The sequence below is a fragment of the Hippopotamus amphibius genome, chromosome 6, assembly GCF_030028045.1.
Source record: "Hippopotamus amphibius kiboko isolate mHipAmp2 chromosome 6, mHipAmp2.hap2, whole genome shotgun sequence".
Taxonomy (NCBI): Eukaryota; Metazoa; Chordata; class Mammalia; order Artiodactyla; family Hippopotamidae; genus Hippopotamus; species Hippopotamus amphibius.
The window spans coordinates 55,307,811-55,331,178 of NC_080191.1; the positions used below are offsets into that span (position 1 = coordinate 55,307,811).

Here is a 23,368-nt window from a genome sequence, read left to right on the forward strand (position 1 = left end):
TCTTCTTTATCCATTCATTTGTTGATGGGCGTTTAGGTTGCTTCCATGTCCTGGCTATTGTAAATAGTGCTGCAATAAACATTATGGTACAAGTTTCTTTTGGGATTATGATTTTCTTTGGGTATATGCCCAGGAGTGGGATTACTGGGTCATATGGTAGTTCTATTTGTAGTTTTTTAAGGAACCTCCAAATTGTTTTCCATAGTGGCTGGACCAACTTACATTCCCACCAACAGTGCAGGAGAGTTCCCTTTTCTCCACACCCTCTCCAACATTTGTTGTTTCCAGATTTTGTGATGATGGCTATTCTGATTGGTGTGATGTGATACCTCATTGTGGCTTTGACTTGCATTTCTCTGATGATGAGTGATGTTGAGCATCTTTTCATGTGTTTGTTGGCCATCTGTATGTCTTTGGAGAAGTGTCTATTGAGGTCTTCCGCCCATTTGTGGATTGGGTTATTTGCTTTTTTGGTATTAAGCTTCATGAGCTGCTTGTATATTTTGGAGGTTAATCCTTTGTCCATTGTTTCATAGGCAAGTATTTTCCCCCATTCTGAGGGTTGCCTTTTAGTCTTGCTTATGGTTTCTTTCGCTGTGCAAAAGCTTTGAAGTTTCATGAGGTCCCATTTGTTTATTCTTGATTTTATTTCCATGATTCTAGGAGGTGGGTCCAAAAGGATCTTGCTTTGATGTATGTCATAGAGTGTTCTGCCTATGTTTTCCTCTAGGAGTTTTATAGTGTCTGGCCTTACCTTGAGGTCTTTAATCCATTTTGAGTTTATTTTTGTGTATGGTGTTAGGAAGTGTTCTAATTTCATTCTTTTACATGTTGCTGTCCAGTTTTCCCAGCACCACTTATTGAAGAGGCTGTCTTTTTTCCATTGTATACTCGTGCCTCCTTTGTCAAAGATAAGGTGCCCATATGTGTTTGGGCTTACTTCTGAGTTCTCTATTCTATTCCATTGATCTTCCTTTCTATTTTTGTGCCAGTACCATACTGTCGTGATCACTATGGCCTTGTAGTATAGTTTGAAGTCAGGAAGCCTCATTCCACCAGCTCCATTTTTCCTTCTCAAGATTGCTTTGGCTATTCGGGGTCTTTTGTGTTTCCATACAAATCGTAAGATTTCTTGCTCAAGTTCTGTGAAAAATGCCATTGGTAATTTGATCGGGATTGCATTGAATCTGTAAATTGCTTTGGGTAGTACAGTCATTTTCACTATGTTGATTCTTCCAATCCAGGAACATGGTATGTCCCTCCATCTGTTTGTGTCATCTTTGATTTCTTTCATCAATGTCTTAAAGTTTTCTGCATACAGATCTTTTGCCTCCTTAGGCAGGTTTATTCCTAGGTATTTTATTCTTTTTATTGCAGTGGTGAATGGGAGAGTTTCCTTAATTTCTCTTTCTGCTCTTCCATTGTTAGTGTATAGGAATGCAAGAGATTTCTGTGCATTAATTTTGTATCCTGCTACTTTACTAAACTCATCAATTAGTGCTACCAGTTTTCTGGTAGAGTCTTTAGGGTTTTCTATTCTAGCAAGTCTTCATACTTGAGTTTCAAAACTTCTTAATTCTCTGTTTGCAAGAAGACACATTTGCACTGAAGTACAGCTTTCATTTTATTATTCATGGGCCCAAGTGAAATTGCATCAGGTGGACATGAGGTAGCTGAGACCAATAAAGTACTATTCCTTATGTATTGCTGAGAAACTATAGCAGAGGAGGTGAAAGGCCTCGTGTCAATGATACCTAAGGAATCTAGGTCTTTAGAGTAGCTGGTCTGACTGGCAAGGATGAAGTATTTCAGTTATGCAGCCAAACAGTGATTGTTTACCCAAATCGTACATCCCAGGCAGGAAGACCCAGCCTTCTGGGAGGGCCTTGAGTGTTAACAGTTGTTGATGACAGTTACACACTAATAAAACTGAAACCCGGTTGAAATGGGGAATTGCAATCCTGATGTCCAGAACTAGCAGCTCTCAACTTCCTTTTCATAGTTCTCAAGTCCCACAGCATGCAAAAGTCTTTATATTCCAAAGGATGTCCCCAATCAATCAGAGACTTAAAATTTAGTCATTCAAGAGGACTCATATTAGTAGGAGTTTCCCCCTTTGATTTGAATATGGCCGGACAGCCAGTGAAATTCACAGAGCTTTGCGTTAGAATGTGGCTTTTTTCCCTTGCTGTCTTAGCCTTTTGACTAAGGTACCAGACTATGAATTAGACTAGCATTTCCCAGACCTTTCAAGAAAAAGGATCACTTTGAAAGGGGATAAAATCTGAGGTCTGATTGAGAAAACACATCCTGACAGTAAGCTTTCATGAAAAGAGTGGTGCTTTCAAATGCATTCGCATCTTATGTTTGAAGAACGTACTGCACATGTGGACAACATACATGAGTTGATCAGTCTGGAGACAGTGCTTGATCCTCACCTCTCTTGTCTATCCTTTGCCATAACTCCCCGTGACAATGGCATCATGACTGATGACATGAACTTTAGCAATTCATTCTGCTCCCACTTCTTCGTTTAGAAATTTTGTACTTTTTATTCTGAAAGTGGTTGGATAAAAGGTAGGAAAGTCATCTTGAAGCAGCTGGAAAAATTGAAAGCAAAGAGTTACCTTTGGCTGTAGTGGACTAATCATTGTAATGGTTCTATTCATTTTTGTTTGTTTTTCACAAAAAGTAAATTTATACCTTTAAGAAGGCCTTGGGATAGAGAACTAACTACTCAGTGACAAGGAGCAGATGTTCTGGTCTCCTTGAATAAGCTGTCTGGTGTCCCAGGGAGTTCTGAGCTCTGCATTGGTGGCTTCTGGCTGCCCCAGGTTGGGGTCAGTGGTGGAGGGCATCTTCTCTGTGCTAATGTACCTCTGAGATGAGCTGTTTCTTCTTGCCTTGGGGCAGAAACAGTCTTTTGTTGCATTAACTCAGAAATGTGCAAGAATGTCTTAGTGATTTTCTTTTTAGAGGTAGGAAATTTTCTCACTTGACTGTCATAATGCTGGAACTCCTGTATCCAAATTAATTTTATTTTTTAAGGCCATCCAATTTTTTTTTAAAGCCCTTCATTTTTACCTCTTCAAGAAGGTAGCTCTTTGAAATACTACTACTACAACAATATTATATTACTACTACTATGCTATCACTACAACTACTACTGCTGCTGCTACTGTATTCGTCTGTTTGCCCTTGTGTAGTTTGCTTGCACATGGTGAATATGTCGGAGTCAAGAAACCATTGCAATAGACAAGGTGAGAGGTAAAATTGGATGGAACTGGGAACCAATAGAGGATCACAGGACGTGTGGCCCGGCAGCCGATGGGGGCCCAGCCATCACCACGTGGAAAGGCTGCTTTGCCGAAGAAGAGGCAGCAGTTGATTTGGAAGTAGAACAGGCAACGATTCACAGCAGATTGAATTTTGAGGGAGAGAAAGGGGATGACTCTGAGATGTTGTCAGGATGATTGGAAGAACACCGAGGCTGATGCTTGCAATTTTTTTTAATGATGCCTTTGGACCACTGAGCAACTGGGAGTTGAATGTGAGATGTGTTCTGACCCACCGTCCCACTTCTTGATCCATTTTTGTCTGTTTTTAGTATTTTACTCGTGTTTGTGAATTAGTATCTTCCTTTCAATTGCTTCATTTTTTTCTCTAAGGAGTTTAGTTTTGTATTTTCAGTAGAAATGAGACCACAATCACGGCTCGTCTGGGGCCATCCTGCTTTGGACTCCCCTTTTGCTTAAAACCGTAACTGGACTAGGGATTGCTGTGATTTATCATTCAGGGCACGAAATTATTTAACAACTTAATAGTATATTTGGAATGAGGGGACTAGAAATTAATCATTTATCAAGAAAGAACAGGTCACATTGATTTATTTCTACACGACTTTAGTAGAAACTTGGTCCTTCAAAATCGGCTTTGTTTCGGGTACCAATTAAATGGGGTGAACTGTTGTAAAAAGGCCTATAAGTCAGGTTATCGTAGCATTCTTCTAAGAAAATTGTTACAGAAGTGGTCATCATGGGGCTGTCTGTGTCATACCTGCCAATGTAGCAGTAGAGTCAGAAGTGTGAGAAAAACGGGGCTTTTAGTATGGAATTAGAGGCAAACACTTTTAAAATTAAACTTATTGGGTATGTGAATTACTGAAATAGACTTTATTTTAAGGTTGGTTGAGTCTAAATAGGCCATTTTAAATCTTGCTATGTCCTGATAATGACACCAAAGAATATCATCTCTATGAGAGCATTCCCGAAGAGTGGTCTCTACTTCCAAACTAAACAAGCATTTTGCAGTAAATTAGTAAAAAAATTTATAATAACCTTTATAATTGCTGCTTCAAAATGGGAATTTGGAATGACACCAAATTATTAATCAGTAGAAAGAATAGATTTCAAAAAGGTAATTATACCAAATTTAACACTTCTTGAAATATATTCTGTTAAATAAAATGTAGTCCTTCCTCCCTGTTCTCATTTGTAAGCAATGAGAATAATTCAGGTAGTTTGAATCAGGAATCAGAGTGCAGATTGGCTTAATGGTTTGGGGCTTACTGACTATGATAACCTTTGTCCTTTATCTTCTTGGACAGGAGAGACAGCCACGTTCACTTTAAAGCCCAGAAGTGAATTATTAGTTGCGTTTAGCTCTTTTCAGAGGCATGTTATGACTTTCCTACATTCTTGGACAGTTAGAATGCAATTCTCAGTTGTTTAAAAAGGTGTTTGAATGTATTTTGTTAAGAGGTTCAAATAAATAGCTATTTTTCTTACATTTTCACTTGCTTTTTCAAGCCATAGAATAGTTTCCAGCTCTGACAGTTAGCCTGATGCTGACTGAAGTGAATTTTGGATAGGGTGAAGTAGTGTTTTGGATGATTTACACTTGACTGTATAAATGTAGCCTAGCAAGTTATATAATGTGAAGAGAATTACTTAAGGGTAAAAAAGGATTGTTTAACCATTAAGAAATGACAGATTATTACAGATTAGTTTGAAGGTTTTGTCATTTAGGTGCTGTCCCTACAAAGTAGAGCTCTGCTGGTCTGGAGATTGAGTTTCTGATAGTAATGCTGGTTAATGTTTAATGAGTACCTGCCCTGCACCAGGCTTAAAGTTATAGTTTCATATGCATCATCTCACTTAATCCTCCACAAAATTCTAGGAAGTCAGCACTAAAATTGCTCTCATTTGCAGATGAGGAACTGAGGTGTATAAGAAACAAGATCAGTCCAACCCAGCTAGTTGGACTACAGAACCCATTGTGTTATATTAGCCACTGTGTTCTTTTGCATCCCCCAAGGGAAAGAATGCTTCTAAAAGGGACACTGGAAGTGAGGACTGCCACCTAACCATAGCTGGCTTCTTTTCCCACTAGGATGACAGGCGAGAAAAGGGGGGTACAGAGTTGGCTGGGGTTAGTCCTGTTTGCCAGGGGGAAGTGGGGCTGTTACCATCCATTGAGCAGAATCCGGCCACCCCCTGTGCCTACTTGTACCCTATTGGCATAGGATAAAAGTGAATGATGACTTCACCCTCTGTATGGGGAGGGGATGAAGACCCTTCAGAGACAAAGGCTTGGGTCAGTGGAAAGCAAGGGGTGCCAGGCCCAGCGGGGGCAAGAAGAAAGTCAGGTACTCAGGATAGCTTCCAGACAGGAGAGTCTGGCTGTGGTTTGGGTGTCTGCTACTCGTTCTCTGCTGGAGTAGCCAAAGACTGAAAAACGCAGCTCACATTTAGCCTTTCCCCCATTCTTTATAAAAGAAATGTGGTGTTTTCTCTTGCTTAGTGAGGTTCTGGTGGTTAAGTTTATCGCATGGTCCATGGGTTGCTGAGTAGATAGAAGTAACTACTGGATGAGAATGGTAGCATAACCAGAAAAGAAATGAAGATTATTGACACCAGGGTGGTGTTGATTAGAAATTTTTAAAATATTTTTTTCTTTTTGATTGTTAAAAAAAAAACGAGTACACAAATACAGATGGTTAAATGTTAAATAGTACAAAATGGTATATGATGAAAAGTTAAGGTCTTCCTGTGGTCCCATTCCAAAATCCATACTTCCTTTCTTGATAGGTAAACACTGTAGTAACAGTTTCTTCCAAAAATTGCATAAATATACATACACATACACTCACACACACAGATGTATATTTTGGTAACATAAGTGGTATCATGCTCTATACAATATTCTGTGCCTAGTTTTTCTCACTGAATAATGTATATTGGAGATGTTTCCATATTAGTACATACAAGTCTCATTTTATTTTAGTGGCTATATATCAGTCCATGGTAATACCTTCCACTGGCACAAAGTTTTAAGGTTGACTAAATGTTTGAATATATTATCTTCCTGGGCCTCTAGTAGCCACTAGGGAAGGTATCAAAAGGCCCAGAGAGGTTGCCTGGTTCACCCATGATGGCAGGGCGCCTGGGATTGAAATAGGAGTTCAGTGCTCCTAGCACTGTGACATTCCCTATATATGCCCAAATTCCTTCCATTTAGTGCAGTGACCACCAGTGAAGGTAAACTCTTGGGAGCAGCAAAAAATCATCAATCTAGAACCCCAAGAAGCCTGATGAAAAGGAAATGTGTATTTCAGGAAAGTGAGGAAAGAGAATAATCAAAGTTTATAACTAGAATGGGCCCCAGTGATCGACAGATTCATCCCTTTTCTTGTACGGATGAAGATCTGGGGCCAAGACATCAAAAAGCTTGTTCAGACCACAGACTTATGCCATTTTCTTTCCCGAGGCTAGTTGTGGAGAGGGGCGGGGTAAGGAGACTCTAGATTTCTCCAGGTTCTCTTGTTCTCATCAGCTACAATGGGGTGTGGACAGCATATAGACCTTTGAGAACTGAGAAAACTTTCCAAGCACGGTGAAGTGGCTTGTCTGAGAAAATGCTCCTTCCTGGGCAGTATGACCGGGTAGACTTGAGCTGTCTGGATGCCCAGACAGTGTGGATTTTAATACCACTTCTGCTTCTCATTCATTCATTTACTAAGCATCTAATATTCACTTTTTGCCAGGCTGCAGGGCTCCTGCAGCATATGGTGAAGAGACTGTCCTCTGCCATGAGAACCAAAAAATGCATGAAATTGATTATCTGTGCTATTTTGGGTTAAATTTACCACGCAAATAAGTACAACTCAGTACAAAACAATTCTCCTTATGTGTAGGTTTTGTTTTGTTTTATCCAACAACCATCCTGTAAAGGTTCACTGGCAATACAATGAATGAAAACCAGTATCCATTTATTTCTACTTGTTAGGAGAAATTGTTATTTAAGCTGAGAAAGAAGACTAGTAGTTCTTTCTAAGTTTGATGGATTGTCTTTGGTTTACTTCCACATTTTTGAGGTGGACTTTGGTTTAAGAAAATGACTGAATTCATCTGTTAAAACATGCTAGAAGAGTCCTCTGACCATGAAATCAGAAGCTCCTGCTTCTTCTTTCATTATCTTTACTAGGTTGTTTGAGAGGAACTTCACCTGGGGTGTTAATTTTGGAGACCTCCTGAAGATGGATGAAACCCCTTATGTAGCAGTTTAATGGTCAGATGTGTACAAGGGAATATTCAGGTGTGGCAGCTTGAAGGGCATTCATATTCCACACCACTCTGGATCTTTGTAAACAGTCTTTTCATTCTCTCCTTAAAGCACCACGATGACCTGGAGATGGGAGGGTTGGGTGATGCACTTATTGGGAATTCTAGGCGTCCTGGAGGGGAAGCACAGCTCTGCTCTATTTCTCTGTCGCTCGTCCATTTTCCTCTTATCCGCTCTTCAGCTTGGGACAGGAACAGTTTGAAATTGTTTCTACTGCATTTAGCCACCCCTGTTTGGATTTTAAATGAATACAAGTAGGAAGAAAGCTAGAGGAAAAGCTCTGAAGATAATTGAACAGAGCAGAGGAGAGGGGTCTTGAGGTGAGCAGAAGGCGGCCTGGCATGGAGCTCATCGCCCCAGTTGTCACACTGGTCTCCTGTTTATCTGATACTTATCAGCTGTTCCAAGAGGAGCAATTTCAGAAAGTCCTTTTCTGGGCTGTGGAACAGCACTTACTTATGTGTTGAGCCCTAAGAGGCGTTATGGAAAACAGTTCATTGTCTCTGGGGTATGACAACGAGCTGGTGGTTACTGATTTCATTGTGTTTTCCTTTATTGCAGCTGTTGGTTTGATCCTGTGCCAGGGGCTTAAAACAATTGTGGTTTTGCACATGGTAAGCGAGGCTGGACAAGGAAAGGGATCATGTTGTTGCCTTGACTAAATATTTAGCAGATTAGGGTCTGACGAGGACAAATAGAAGATTTCCGCTTCACTTCATTTAGGAAAAGAAACTTTCCAGGACAATTATCTTTCCTAGAATTCCTTTAAAATTTATTTCCTTTAAAACTAGACAGATATAAATAATACTTCTATTAAAAAATACTTTCATTAAAAAAATAAAATTAAAATATCATTTGTAGGTGGTTGCTGTGATAGGATATACTAGAAGTGATTAGCTGTAAAAATATAATTTGGGCATGCATTATGAAGGCATACTGTTTTTATTTGCATGTGGTTACATACAGATGTGGTTGTGAAATCGTTCAAATCATGGCACATTGAATGTCCTCACTGGATTTTTAGGAATGTGTCCACTGAGACAGCCAAATTCTGTTTCATTTTATTTGGCTCATTGCATTGGCTGTAAATCAGAGAATATTCACTTTAATATGAGTCAAACTATAGTTCTAAACATAATACTGCAGCTGTTCTTTCACAGAATGTAAGTTTTTTATTTACTTCCTCAACATGTTACTTTCTACTTTCTCTTTTCTCTCTTTATTTTATGCTGGAGTGTGCTGAAAGGTTACTAGAAAGATTTTTGTATAATATATGTTGTAACCTACTGATGAATGTATTTCATATGACTAAGCTCTCATATCTTTAACTGTGGAAGTATTAGAAATCACAGATTTTATTTAATTTCCTTGCTGCTTCTGAAAGGCCCTTCCAAATATGTAATAGAGTGATTACATTAGGGAATTATATTTTTATTACAGTGTCAATTGTAACAATATTTAGGTGTTCTGGTTCAGTAGTTCTCGAGTTCTTTCCATTTCACCAACCCTATTGTGGTGTTACTGAACCAGGACTTGTGAATGACACAGACCTGGATTTCAGTCATGGCTCTTCCAGCTACCAGCCAAGTGGCCTTCAGTAAGTTACTCAGTCTTTTGAAGTTTCAGCTTCTGCTTCTATAACATGGGAATTACAGTGCTCTACCTCCTTAGTTATGATGTTTAGATGAGATAAAGGGCTGAAGTCACTTAGCACAGTACCTGGTCCATGAGGAGAACATTCTCTAACACCATACACAAAATAAACTCAAAATGGATTGAAGATCTAAATGTAAGACCAGATACTATAAAACTCTTAGAGGGAAATATAGGCAGAACACTCTGACATAAATCACAGCAATATCTCTTTGGATCTACCTCCTAGAGTACTGAAAATAAAAACAAAAATAAACAAATGGGACCTAATTAAACTTAAAAGCTTTTGTACAGCAAAGGAAACCATAAACAAAATGAAAAGACAACCCACAGAATGGGAGAACATATTTGCAAATGATGCTACCGACAAGGGATATATCTCCAAAGTATGCAAACAGCTCATAGAACTCAATATCAGAAAACAACCAACCAGTCAAAAAATGGGCAGAAGATCTAAATAGACATCCCTCCAAAGAAGATATACAGATAGCCAAAGAGTACATGAAAAGATGCTTAACATTACAGAAATTATTACAGAAATGCGAATTAGAACTACAATGATGTATCACCTCACACTGGTCAGAATGGCCACCATCAAAAAATCTGCAGTGAATGTTGGAGAAGGTGTGAAGAAAAAGGAACTCTCTTACACTGTGGTGGGGATGAAAATTGGTACAACCACTATGGATAATAGTATGGAGGTTTCTTAAAAAAATAAAAAGAGCGCTACCGTATGATATAACAATCCCACTCCTGGGCATATACCTGGAGAAAACCATGCTTCAAAAAAGATACATGCACCCCAATGTTCATAGCAGCACTATTTATAATAGCCAAGACATGGAAACAACCTAAATGTCCATCGACAGAGGAATGAATGAAGAGGATATTGTACCTGTATATAACGGAATATTACTTGGCCATAAGAAAGAGTGAAATAACACCATTTGCAGCAACACGGATGGACCTAGAGATTATCATACTAAGTGAAATAAGTCAGACAGAGAGAGACAAATATCATATGCTATCACTTAAATGTGGAATTAAAAAAATGATAAAAATCAAGTTATTTATAAAACAGAAATAGACTCACAGACTTAGAAAACAAACTTATGGTTACCAAAGGGGAAAGATGGCGGGGTGGGGGGGGGTAAATTAGGAGGCTGGGATTAACATATACTCACCACTATACATAAAATAGATAATCAACAAGGACTTGCTGTATAGCACAGGGAACTCTACTTAATACTGTGTAATAACCTAAATGGGAAAAGAATCTGAAAAAGAATAGATATTTGTATATGTATAACTGAATCACTTTGCTGTACAGCAGAAACTAACACAACATTGTTAATCAACTATATTCCAATATAAAATAAAAGTTAGAAAAAGAATTTCACTCCTTTTTAAGGTTGAATAAAATTCCATTCTATATATAGTAGTCCCCCCCTTACCTGCAGTTTTGCTTTCCTCAGTTTAAGTTACCTGTGGCCAACTGTGGTCTGAAAATATTAAGTGGAAAGTTCCAGAAGTAAACAATTTATGTTTTAAATTGTATGCAGGTCTGAGTAACGAGATGAAATCTTTTGCCATCCATCTTTGGCCTGCCCTATGATATGAATCATCCCTTTATCCAGGATATCCCACTGTTAGTCACTTAATAGTTATCTGGTATATCAGACTGACTATCGAGGTATCGCAGTGCTTGTGTTCAAGTAACTCTTATTATACCTAATAATGGCACCAAAGTGCAAGAGTAGAGATGCTAGCAATTCAGATATTCTCTTACTGTGCCTAATTTATAAATTAAACTTTATCACGGTATGCATGGATATGAAAAAATATAGTATATGTAGGGTTCAGTGCTATCTGTGGTTCAGGCATCCACTGGGGTTCTCAGAACACATCCCCTGCGGATGGCCGAGGGACTACTGTATATGCCACATTTTGTTTATCCATTTATCTATCAATGGACATTTGGGTTGTTTCCACCTATTTACTATAGTGAATAATGCTGCTGTGAACATCGGTGTACAGATATCTGTTTGAGTCCGCTTTCAATTCTTGGGGGCACATACCCAGAAGCAGAATTTCTGAATCATGTGATCTCCAACTTCATTTTGACTTGTCTCCCAGGCTTCAGTATTAATTTACAATGGCTCGCTTGGTAGTTGCGTATTGGTGTGCTCCTGAAATCTCAAATACAGCGTGTTTAAAATTGCTCTATATCTTTTTTCCCACTTGCCTCCTAAATCAGATCCTCCCTGTGATGAATGATTAGAACAGTTTTCAAGACACCCTGGCACAAACCACCAGAAGTTTTTACTTCTTCCTCCTCTTCTTTAGCCCTGAGAATTTGGCAAAGCTATTACAAACTTCTTCACATCTTCTCTCTGTCTCATCTACTTTACTACTCAGAAATGATTAGCACATATTTTGGTATGATTTCTTCCTTGGAATAACTTTGAATACTTCATTTTTTAATGAAAATCATATGCTCCCATTTTCATTAGAGAACTCTTTTGAACTCTCATTTCTACAACAGATTCCCTGCCAGTCTTCATTTTCCTTTTACCTGAGGGCCCCAACAACATCACCGTTTGGACAGGTTCTTCAGTTCTACTCCTGTTACACTTCTTTCCTTTGGTTGTAGTCAATGAATGTGTGGGGCACTGCTCAGATGCAGCATCACTCATGAGTCAGGGTTGGAGTACACGGAGAAAATTCAGGAAGTGAATATTTCCCTTGGAGTGTAAGGGAGGGCTAAACTTCTGCTCCTTTGTGCAACTATGTCCAGGAGATTTGGACCATTCATCTCACCCTTGTCGTCTAAGTCAAATGTTATTGCCAAAAGAATTCAATATTGGTTTGGCCTTGCACAGTATTTTTCTTGAAGATATGTTAAATAGAAGACAATAACATTGGTTCTATTAATTCCTCCCTTTTTACTTTCTCATGCATGAGCTTCCTAAGAAGCAGAACACTCAGTGGTCAACTAGCTGCAGAGAATCCTACCATTATTGCCTCTGGAAAGTAGATACAGTTCTTGAGTGAAGGTCTTGCCCTTTGGGGAAGCTGAGCTTTCCATGTATGAATGAGTAAGAGTTCAGCCTCTGGAATAAGGGAGACCTTGCTGCAAAACCCATCTCTGCCACTTGCTTGCTGTGTGGTTTTGAGCAGGCTTTCTAACTCTTATCATAGTTTTGCATCTGTCAAATGGAGATTAATATAATCCCTTCCTCATAGAGTTGCTGGGGAATTAAATGAAATAATCCGTGTATACCACAGTGCCTGGCATGTCATGGTTAGTACCCAAATGGGTCAGTTTTCTTAGCAGCGAGACTGGTCAGACGATCTCATGCACAATGTGAAATAAGCAAACTGAGGAGGGGCAGTAGCTGGAAGCCCCCACTCAGGTTGGGGTGTTGCTGCTTTATTTTGCAATGCTTTGAGAATTCGTGAGCAAACTCTTATTTTCCCAATTCTAAGGCTCAAAACTATGTTTTGACATGTTTTCAGTACCTCAACACCTTGAGAAAAATATAGTTCACTGATAAATCAAAAAAAAGTTTCCTTTTGGCCAAATATGTATAAGATCTTTTGATTCCATATAATTTGAAGCTGTATTTAACACTCTATAAATACATATTGATTCTTAGAAGGAGAAAGAAATACTGATTTTGACATCTTATTTGGCACCTTGAACAATTTGTGTGTGGCTCTTGGAAGCTTCATATTCTAATTTCAATGAGAACCTTTAATGAAAAGGTAACCAAGCCTTATAGATGCTAGCTAAATTTATGGATTAATCAGTTGTAAAAGCATGGGACTTTGAAAATGAAATACTATTTTGTTGGAACCCTACAATGAGGTTTTCAGATAGGATTAGCTAAAGTTGGCCTTTTTTTCTTTTTTTTTGGATTTGTGGTTGCTTAAACACTGGAGAGTTAATTTATCTTTAATTTGAGAATTCATTTTCATTTCCATGCCTTAAAAATATGAACAGTTAGCTAACTGCTCATATGTTTTGATAAAAAATGTTAAGTGCTTATTCCTTACCACACTTGGCTTTTTGCCTGACCTCATCAAAATCATCTTGATTTCAATGCATTTCCCCCCCCCAGAGTACTGTGTATAGCTTTACTGAGCTCATTTATCAAAAAAAATCATAAAATAAGAGTTGATGTCATGTAATTTGAAGTTTTTCTGATTATGACAAATTTGTGTGTGTGCTTCCTTCAAACTCTGAAATAGGTCAGTGATAGAAAGAGTTGGAAAGCACAGTGCAGGTACAACTTCTGATTCCACAAGTTAGAAAGTATAAAAAAGGAAGGAAAAAAAAACCTATGCTACTCACCTATCACAGAACCGCTATTGAGGCAAGTTGATGCTCACATTTATGTAATATGGTTGAAGAAAAAGTTTTTAATATCTTTAACTGTTAAGCCATAAGTAGTGCACATTGTATTTTAGCTTCAGTTACTGAAGGGTCCATGTATTTTATATGTAGGAAACCCTTCAATCAAGATGTACCTTCTTCCCTACCAATACTTTGATGTTAATAATTCATTTATAAGAATTTTTTATTTTCTTTGGGAAATAATAAAAGGGACCCATTATTTTCACAGGTAAATCTGTTGTTTTTTTTTTGGTGATGGCAGCGAGGGGGGAAGAAGAGTGGAAGAAACTGTTAATCACCTTGTAAGACTGAACTTCAGAAAATTCATAAAGTAGAAGTTCCAAAAATGTGAAAACACTCTGAAAATAAATCACTATTAGCAAAATGAACCATATGAAAATGCATACATAACCAAAATGTTAGAGGGAAGAGAGTAACATTTTAATTCAGGAAAACATTTCTAAAAAGAACAGGCTTTGAAATAATTAGAATATGTTGATTTTTATTTGGGGGCAGTCATAAAATACACTCATCTTAGAAAATTAGCAAGGCATCAGAATAGGAATAGTAGTGCAGATAATTCATGGGTAATCCAAGCTCTTATTTCTCATTTCTTGACCCATCCCATCTGTGAAGAGCTGCTCCTTTATGCTAATGTCTGACCCCAGCCAGTGTTGAAGCGCAGGCTTGCCTCTCCCTCTGCTGGTTTCGTCCCTTACGGCCAAGTCTTACTTTTGTGGACCTGAGTTTTGGGGTCCTGGGGTGTAGTGACCATTACTTTTGTTGGGGGTCATCATCTTCCTTTACAGAACGACAGTCTGCCCCCTCAGGAGGCATGTGCTCCACAGAGAGTGTTGCGGGGCGAGGGAGCGGCAACACAGAGCTTAGCGACTCCATTTTGTTCAGGTAACAAATATTTGTTGAGCTCCGCTGTGTGCCTGAGAATGTGCTGGGCACAGGATAACTGGTGACAAGTGAGACAGGTATAGTCCATTCCTTGTCAAACCCAAAGGGACCTGGGAGTTGAAATAGCAGATAAAGTGCAATATGGTAGGTGTTAGGACAGGACAAAAGGCAGGCATCACTGGAGGGGCAGAAAGGATTTCTGAGAGGAATTGCTGTCTTGGTCGATACACCTGAAATATGAGTAGGAGTCAGTTGGGCAGAGAGTAGGAAAAGTGTGTTCCCACAAGAAAGAAGAGCATGTGCAAAGCCCCGGGGGTGAGTAGGAGCATGGAGTGTTGCAACAGAAAGATACAGCTAGAACTTGGATGTGACTTAGAGGATGGTGAGAGAGAAGCCTAGGAAAGGAGGTAACGGCTTATCAGGAACAGCTTGGTGAGCTGTCTTGAGGTATTTAGATTTTATCCTTAGAGCCGTAAGGAACGTCAAACTATTAAAGTGGGTTAGGGACATGATAGTGTGTGATTTTAGAAAATTCCCTCTGGCAACGTGGTGGGGCGTGATTGGCTGGGGAAGGCTGGAGGCAGTGGCTGTTGTGGTAACCTGGGTGCAAAACAGTAGGGGCTATGGTAATGATGGTGGGCCCAGGACAGAATTGATGTTGCTTTGGAAAAGGACCTTAAAATAATTGATTTGGTAGGTGTGTATATGTGTGTGTGTGGTGGGGGCGGGGGGGGGCGGCACTGAATGAGGAAGAGGGTGGAGTCTAGAACAACACCCATGTTTCAGGCTTCATGGTGTTGTGGTGAATAGAAACAGGTGGGTGAGGAAGGAAGATGGTCAGTTATATTTGGGACACATCCATCTAGAAGAGTCTGTGAGACAGTCAAGTCTAAATGCACTGGGGGCAGATGTGTGAAGCTCAGTAAAGAGATTTGATCTGAGGTGGCTGCCAGAAAGCACTGAGGAAAAAGGGTGACAAGAGGAAAGATACACACTATTAAGTTCCTCTTGGGCTACTGATTGTTTTGTTATTTTTTTCAGCTTTATTGAGGTATAAGTGACAAATAAAATTGTGACATTTAAAGTGTACATTGTGATGATATGAAGTATGTATACACCGTGAAAGAATTTCTCCCCTTTGAATTAGTTAACACAACCATCACCTCATATATTTACTTTTTCTTTTTCTTCTGTTTTTTTTTTTCTTTTGGTGAGAACATTTAAGTTTTACTCTCAGCAAATTTCAATTAAACAATACAGCACTATCAACTATTATCACCTTGTTATACATTAAATCCTCAGACCTTATTCATCTTATACCTTAAAGTTTGTTCCCTTTTACCAGTTTCTCCCCATTTCTCTCACCCCAGCCTCTGTCAATCACTTTTCCATTTGACTTCTATGAGTTTGACTTTTTTGTTTTTCAGATTCCACATGTAAGTGATACCATGCAGTATTTATCTTTCTCTGTCTGCCTTATTTCATTTAACATAGTGCCCTCCAGGCTCATCCACATTGTTGAAAATGACAGGATTTCTTTGTGTTTTAAGGGTGAACAATATTCCATTATATATATTCTGCATTTTCTTTATCCGGTCATGTGTCAACAGACACTTAGGTTGTTTCCATACCTTGGCTGTCGTGAACAATGCTGCTGTGAACATGGGAGTGCAGGTGTCTTTCCTAGATAATGATTTCATTTCCTTTGCATGCATATCCAGAAGTGGCCTTGCTGGACTGTATGGTGGCCCTACTTTAAATTTCTTGAGGAACCGCTATACTATTTTCCATAGCGGCTGCACCAGTTTACATTCCCACCAACAGTGCACGAGGGTTCCCTTTTCTCCACGTCCTCACTTGCTTGTTTTGATTTGATCTGTTGTTATATTTCTTTTGAATCTCTGAATATGGGCCATTGCTTATCTTTGTAATGAACAAATATAGACTTTCTTTGTGATGGTAATAATGCAAAAATAGCTGAAAGAGGGGAAATAAGAAGAAAAGGGGAAACAAAAAGTCAAGGAAAAGAATCCCAGAGAGGCTTGGGGAAAAGCTCTGTGTGAGCCCTTCTGTTGTCTCCAGAGCCCTGGGAGAGCCTGGTGGTTCCTGCCCACAGGCGGTTCCTGGTCATTCCTCTCCCCTGCTTCATGTTTTCTGCTTGTGGTTCACTCGCTTCATCTCCTTCCTCACTTCCTATTATTCACACCCTATGTTAGCCCAAAGGCTTTATTTTTATTTTTTGATGGGCAAAAAAACAGTGGCTGTGTCTCCAAACCTTCACTTGCAGCTCACATCTTGGATTTGGCCTCCTGCACGTCATTCTGTGCAAGAGGAACTTCGGGGCTGATCTGGCCACAGGTACACAGAGTTCTTCAGTCTTTTCAGTAAAGACACTGTATGTTTCATTAATATAGTTGATGCGAGCTTTTTTTAAAAAAATGAACCCAGTGGCAGGGCAAGGATAAAGATGCAGATGTAGAGAATGGACTTGAGGACATGGGTGGGAGTGGGGAGGGGAAACTGGGGTGAAGTGAGAGAGTAGCATCAACACATATACACTACCAAGTATAAAATAGAAGGCTAGTGGGAAGCTGCTGCAGAACACAGGGAGATCAACTTGATGCTTGGTAATGACCTAGAGGGGTGGGTTAGGGAGGGTGGGAGGGAGGCTCACAAGGGAGGGAATATGGGGATATATGTATAAATACAGCTGATTCATTATTTTGTATAGCAGAAACTGGTACAACAGTGTAAAGCTATCATACGCCAATAAAGATCTGAAAAAAAAAAAGAAGAGAATTCCTGTATACTGTTGGTGGGAATGTAAATTGGCATAACCACTATAGGAAAAGTATGAACAGTCTCAAAAAATTAAAAACAGAACTAGCATAAAAATAAATGAACTCTACTTCAGTAAGATTTTCTCTTCTATTATTTTCATAAGACCAAATAATAACATTTAAAAAGAAGTTTCTTCTTAAAGAAAGTTAAATCAGTTCCTTTAAGAACACACCATTACTAAATTATACTCGTTAGGGAACACAAAGTTTAATGTTTTCCTTTCTTCTGATGTAAGTTGAAGACTTACAAATAGTTGTTAGTGGTGTTTGGTTAAGAAGAATTTGTTTTAATTATATACATCAAACATGTACTTGTTAATGTTTTCTTGTTGCCAATTTGTCAATTCTAAATTTTAACGCAAGAGAAAGCCCAGCTTTGTCACAAAGGTTTGCATTACGAACTTAATTCTGTTGTGCATCTATTTTCATTCTTGTTAAGCGATGATTCGGTTGTACCAATCCTGCATATTTTATATGTTAAACATGTTGGTTCAAGAATTTCACTTAGGTTTGTAAAGATACATATCTATGATGGCTGGCCACTCCAAACATAAGATTTAACCAACTGACTTCTGACCCAATTCAGTTCTCCCATCTTCTCACTTGCAAAACATCTGGCTTTGGGGAAAGAAAGTGAATCAAAGTAATTTTTGGTTCAAATTATTATCCTCTGTTTTCTTCTGATATAAACTTATTTTTTAAGAGTTGAAATAAGTCAGGATGTACTGCAAAAACATCATAGAATACCAAACACTAAGAGTTTCTTTGAGGTGTCAGAAAAATACACCTTTTGCCTAGAATTTACATCTGCCCAGGTAAATTTTATTTCTATTCTATTATTTCCTCAGTTTGCCCCTGTTAATAGGGAGGATTCCGAAAGTAATAACTATGCATGGGTATCGGAGGCAGTATGTGGTCTCTTACCAAAGTTACAAGGTTTTAACTCTGTTGACTAGTTTGTTGATTCCCATTATGCAGTGGAAGAATGCAGATGTTAATTTAACCTGAAGCCTGTTTACACAATGACTTTTATAATGTATATCTAAAGATAGAGGATTGAGTTTTATGAGACCAACATTTCTTGTCAAGTCCCCACTCCACCCTATTCTAATTGGGCTGACCCTTGTGTTGAATAAAGAACAAAGCGGTCTGTAGTTAAAACATTTCACTGCGTGTGCATCTTGCCCTTAGTAAATAAGAAAATAGAGACTTAAACAGAGAATCTGAATTAGAAGGTTGCATATACACTCACCAGTTTTTGTGAATGGAGAATATATTTTAAAATAGTACATATCACTTTAGTCTAAATTCAGGATGTTTTCCCAAGCGGTGTAAGAATTTAGACTCATAGAAATGGGCTTCTTTATAAAAATATGCCAACAATACTTTTTAATCTGTGAAGTTTAATATTCTGCACATTATCAACCAGATTTCTTTTGATGGATAAAGAAATAGAGGTGACTTCTAAATCTGAGAGTGGAAACTTCACGTGGGCAATCGGATATCTGTCCCCAGAGCTCAGAGAAGAGGGTTGGGCTGGGAGTTTAAGTCTGTGAGTCACCTGCATTTAGTGGCGATAAAAGCCGTAGGTGTGGGATAGATTTTCTGGTGGGAGAATTCAGTCACAAGAAGAGAAAAGGGCCTGGCACTAAGCCCTGTGGAGCTCTGCGTTATTGTTGCATGGAGGGAGGTGAATCTGCAAACTTTGGGAAGCCCCAGCCTGAGAGGTAGAAGGAACACTGGGAGCATTTTATGTTACAGAAGCCAAGGAAAAGCATATTTCAAGAGGAAGGAACTGTCAGATGCTTCTGATGGGTCAAGCATGATGGGGGCTGAAAGTGTCTGTTGAATTCAGCAACAGAAGTCATTGGTAGTTTCCGGGAAGCTGCTTTTGTAGAGCAACAAAGGTGGAAAGCAGATTGACGTGGGTCGAGCCAGGCAGGAGAAGAGGAGGGAAAAGACCTCCAGTGTAGACATCTGTGAGGCATTGAGCTGAGAGGGAGGGACAGGATATACGATAGAAGTCTGAGAGTGTTTGGTTCAAGGGAGACCCTTTTTGTGGGACAGACTTGCACAATGTGATAAAGACCAATAAGGTGAAGTAAACCTATGTGAATTACAGGACACCATTAGCGAAACAATCTATAAAATTATTGGAGAACCAGAGGGAAAGAGAGGGAGAAAGGATAGAAAGCTTATTTAAATAAATAATGGATGAGAACTTCCCAAAGCAGGGGAGAGATTTGGACATCTAAGTTCGTGAAGCTCATAGGTCCCCCCAAGCTTCACAATATTATACGTTAATTTTATCTTAATAAAGCTTGCAAAAAAAGAAAAGAAAAAAGCCAATAAGAAAGGGGCATTTGAGTGAGAGATATTCAATAAACAGGAGAGAAAAGAAAGAGGATTTAGAATAAAATAACAGCAACGACAGCAACTAATATTCATTCAGTGTTTGCCACCCCCAGGGCACTGTGCTAAGCCCTTGGCTTGTATTCTCATATTTAATTCTTAGAATAATGTTTTGCCATTGTGTTTTCTAGGTTAAGAGGGGGGAAGTGTGACCTAGGGATGTTAACCAACTTGCTCAGTGTCCTCCAGCTAGTGAGTGATGGACTAACTTACTAACTTAAGGACTGAACTTGGCCACCGCTCCAGCCCACCACCTTGTAACTTGAATTTAGGTGTTCTGTGCTTCATTTGAAGACCTACTTAAAGATTCTTTAAATTATATTTTAAGAAAGGCCGTTTTGAAACTCTCTGTCTAAAAGTTCTAACAGCTCTATTTGGACAACAATTTTGGTGGGTGGCCTCAGTTAAAAAAAAAAAAAGCCTTATCTACTGACAAAGCTTAACCTTGTGAATATATATATAAAACACAGTGCCCCCAAATATAGGCTGTGTGAGCTGAAGGGGATTTGCCCAAAAAACTCCCAAAGCAACTGCGGGAGACAGAAAGTAAGTCTAGGAGAGTTTTGTTTTGTTTTAACATTTCAAGAAGGACAGAAAAAGGATAACGGGTTGAGGTAGCAACATAGGAAGGCCAAGTAAGTGATGTGAAAACATCCTACAGACAGCTTCCCTATGGATTCTGACCAGCTAAATTTCCTGAAATAATACTAATTCTGTCCTCTTATTTTTGATAGGACATAATGACTACATGTGTCCGGCTACCAACCAGTGCACGATTGATAAAAACAGGAGGAAGAGCTGTCAGGCCTGCCGGCTACGCAAGTGCTACGAAGTGGGCATGATGAAAGGGGGTAGGTACCTTGGACCCAGGGCGCCCACCTGCCCGCCATCCATGATGTCTTGTCTACCACCCACTGCTGGCCATTCCCATTCCAGTAACCATGGGAGTGGAGTGATTTCTCTTCTAATTAATTCTTTTCCTGTTCTTAACTTTTCTTCACGACAAAAGTATTTTTGTAACACATTTTATTAAAAAATAAGAAATTCAAGCACACCATTTTGTGGTTTGTATTTTCAATGTAAATAATTGTACTTAAAATCAAAGGTGTGTGGGAAGTTGTGGTGAAAGGAAAGGAAGACTGCTCAGTAAATTAGTCTAGAAATATCTTTCAGTTACAATTTGTATTCTGGGGAGAAACTTTCCCTACATTGAGACTTGTACATGTGAAAGCTAAAGAGCTAATTTATAATCTTTGAATCCTTTCACATCCCTTAGGGAATCTGAACTTCGATCAAAAAGCAGCTTTCTCCAGGAGTTGCTTAGCCCTGCCCTTTATCGTCGAGTTTTGGTTTGTTTCCTGTTTTTTTAATATTGTGAATAAAGCTACTACGTACATCCTTGGGGGAAAAAAAGCAGCTTTCTCCTTTAGCAGTTGAGTTAACCAGCAGCTCCCATAACCTCAGCATCCAGTATGGTGCTGGGAACTGTGCAGTGATTTCTGGGCACTAACCATCACAAGGTGGTGGGGATTTGTGCCATGTGCTTGTGTCTCTGTGGCTGTGGGTGTGTGTATGTGTGGTTTTCTGTGTCCTCCTGTATCCAATCTCCTGGTTTTCTTGTACAAGAATCTCGTGTCTTGTTCTGGGGGCATTAGGTGCTCCCTAAGTGACTGCTTAATTGATCTCTTTGTATTCTTCAGAATCTAGTCTTGAAGAACACTTCTAGTCTTGAATAGCCTTCAAAATACTGGGAGAGAACAAGAGGAAATGTGTAATTGAAAGAAAGGCATGGATGCATCCAATGTTTTAGGATGATGTAAAGGAGAGAGACAGACCTATGATGGTACTGCCTGCTGATCATAATGGGAAAAAGCTTTCTGGAGAGGAAGCTTGAGATTAGTTAAGGAGAACAAAGTTGCCAGGAAAAAGAATAGAGATTGTGCAAATAGAGGGCAGTTAATCTTTAACTTATTAATACTTGGACGAAGAGGGAGGTAGAGGAAAAGCCAACAATCACGCCTGATTATTACAGAGCTTATAGGCAAAGTTACCTTAGTGGCCAGAAATAAACCCACTAGGTTGAGATTTTGAATATAGCATTTGGAATAAATTCTCTTGATGAACAGATGATGTTGAATTTACGCATTGTGTAAGCTGTGACTATGTCTTGAGTGTCTGAAAAAGCAGCTTTAATTCAAAGGGTAATTAATTCTAAGAATTTAACAGCCACATTCAGAAAATGACACTTGGAGTCATAAATGGATTAAATATTTAAGGAATTCATCTTTCTTTGTACTGTTGGAGAATTAGTCAGGCTTAATTAAACTCACAGAATGCTTCTTAAGGTAACTTGATAAGTGACAGGAATATAACAGCTACACGTAAAATGTTTAATTTGAAAGAGTGGAGTCCAAGTTTAATACTCTTCGGCAATTGTAGGTAGATTAAGCCCAGCCTCTTAAATTCTCTCTAAAAACTGAAATAATCAACTTGTAAATAGGTCCAAAACATTTTTTTTTTCTTTGAGGGTACCCATACATTGACCCCACTTCATAAAAACAATTCTGTTTTTCCTAATTAACATCCAGATACAGTCTGGCTGCATAAATATAAATTATGCATACTCATTTTTAACCTAACAAAAAATTTCACATGCAAAGACTTGATGAAAATCTTCCCACTCTTTTCAAATAGGACATTAGATAATTACCATACATAGTCAGTCTATGTGGGCAAGCATATACTTGTACATGTGTACATCTATGACTGCAAAATACATATCTATATTAGTTTGCGTCTATGTTAGTTGGCTCAGCCTGCCATAACAAAGGCTACAGACTGGATGACTGCGGCAACAGAAATTGATTTCTCACAGCTCTGGAGGCTGGAAGTCCAAGATCAAGGTGTCAGCAGGTTTAGTTTCACCCTAGATCTCTCTGGCTTGAAGATGGTCCCTTTCTCACTGTGCCCTCACATGGCCTTTTCTGTCTGTGTGTGCATCCCTGGTGTTTTTTCCTCTTCTTTTAAGGTCACCAGTCATATTGGATTAGGACCCCACCCTTAGGACCTCATTTAATCTTTATTACATCTTGAAGACCCTATATCCAAATTCAGTACTATTCTGAGGTACTGGGGTTTGGGCTTCAGTGTGATTTTTCGAGGAGACACAATTCAGTCCATAACAATTTCCCACAGAGATTCCTCAGCAGTTGTTAGTATCTGTCTACATAAAATGAAAACATGTGTCTTTCTGGCAGTTTATACATGCATATAAGTTTTATGACAAGCTTTAAAATTGTAAGACTATAAGCTGTGGGAACATCTCATTTTAATTATATGTATAGTGTTTGCCATAAAGCAATATAATTTATTTTTTTTCCACAGTATGGGATACCACACATAACCTCATGACACCTTGTATAACAACTCCCCAAATCCCACCCAACAAAGACTTAATTTACAGCTGCAAGTACAGTTACAGCCAACTATAAAATTTGAAATTACTTGTAAAGAGCAGCTGTGACTAAATAAATCT

At 38.8% G+C, this 23,368-nt stretch overlaps 1 protein-coding gene across 6 annotated transcripts in view; it reads left to right on the forward strand.

Moving 5' to 3' along the window:
* Positions 1-23,368, forward strand: part of ESR1 (estrogen receptor 1) — a 357,503-nt gene that overhangs the window by 154,793 nt on the left and 179,342 nt on the right. For all 6 annotated transcript variants that reach the window (XM_057738591.1, XM_057738593.1, XM_057738590.1 and 3 more), the window contains one exon: positions 20,568-20,684. In XM_057738591.1, coding sequence (XP_057594574.1) covers positions 20,568-20,684 — 117 coding nt within the window. The remainder of the gene's footprint in view (positions 1-20,567; positions 20,685-23,368) is intronic.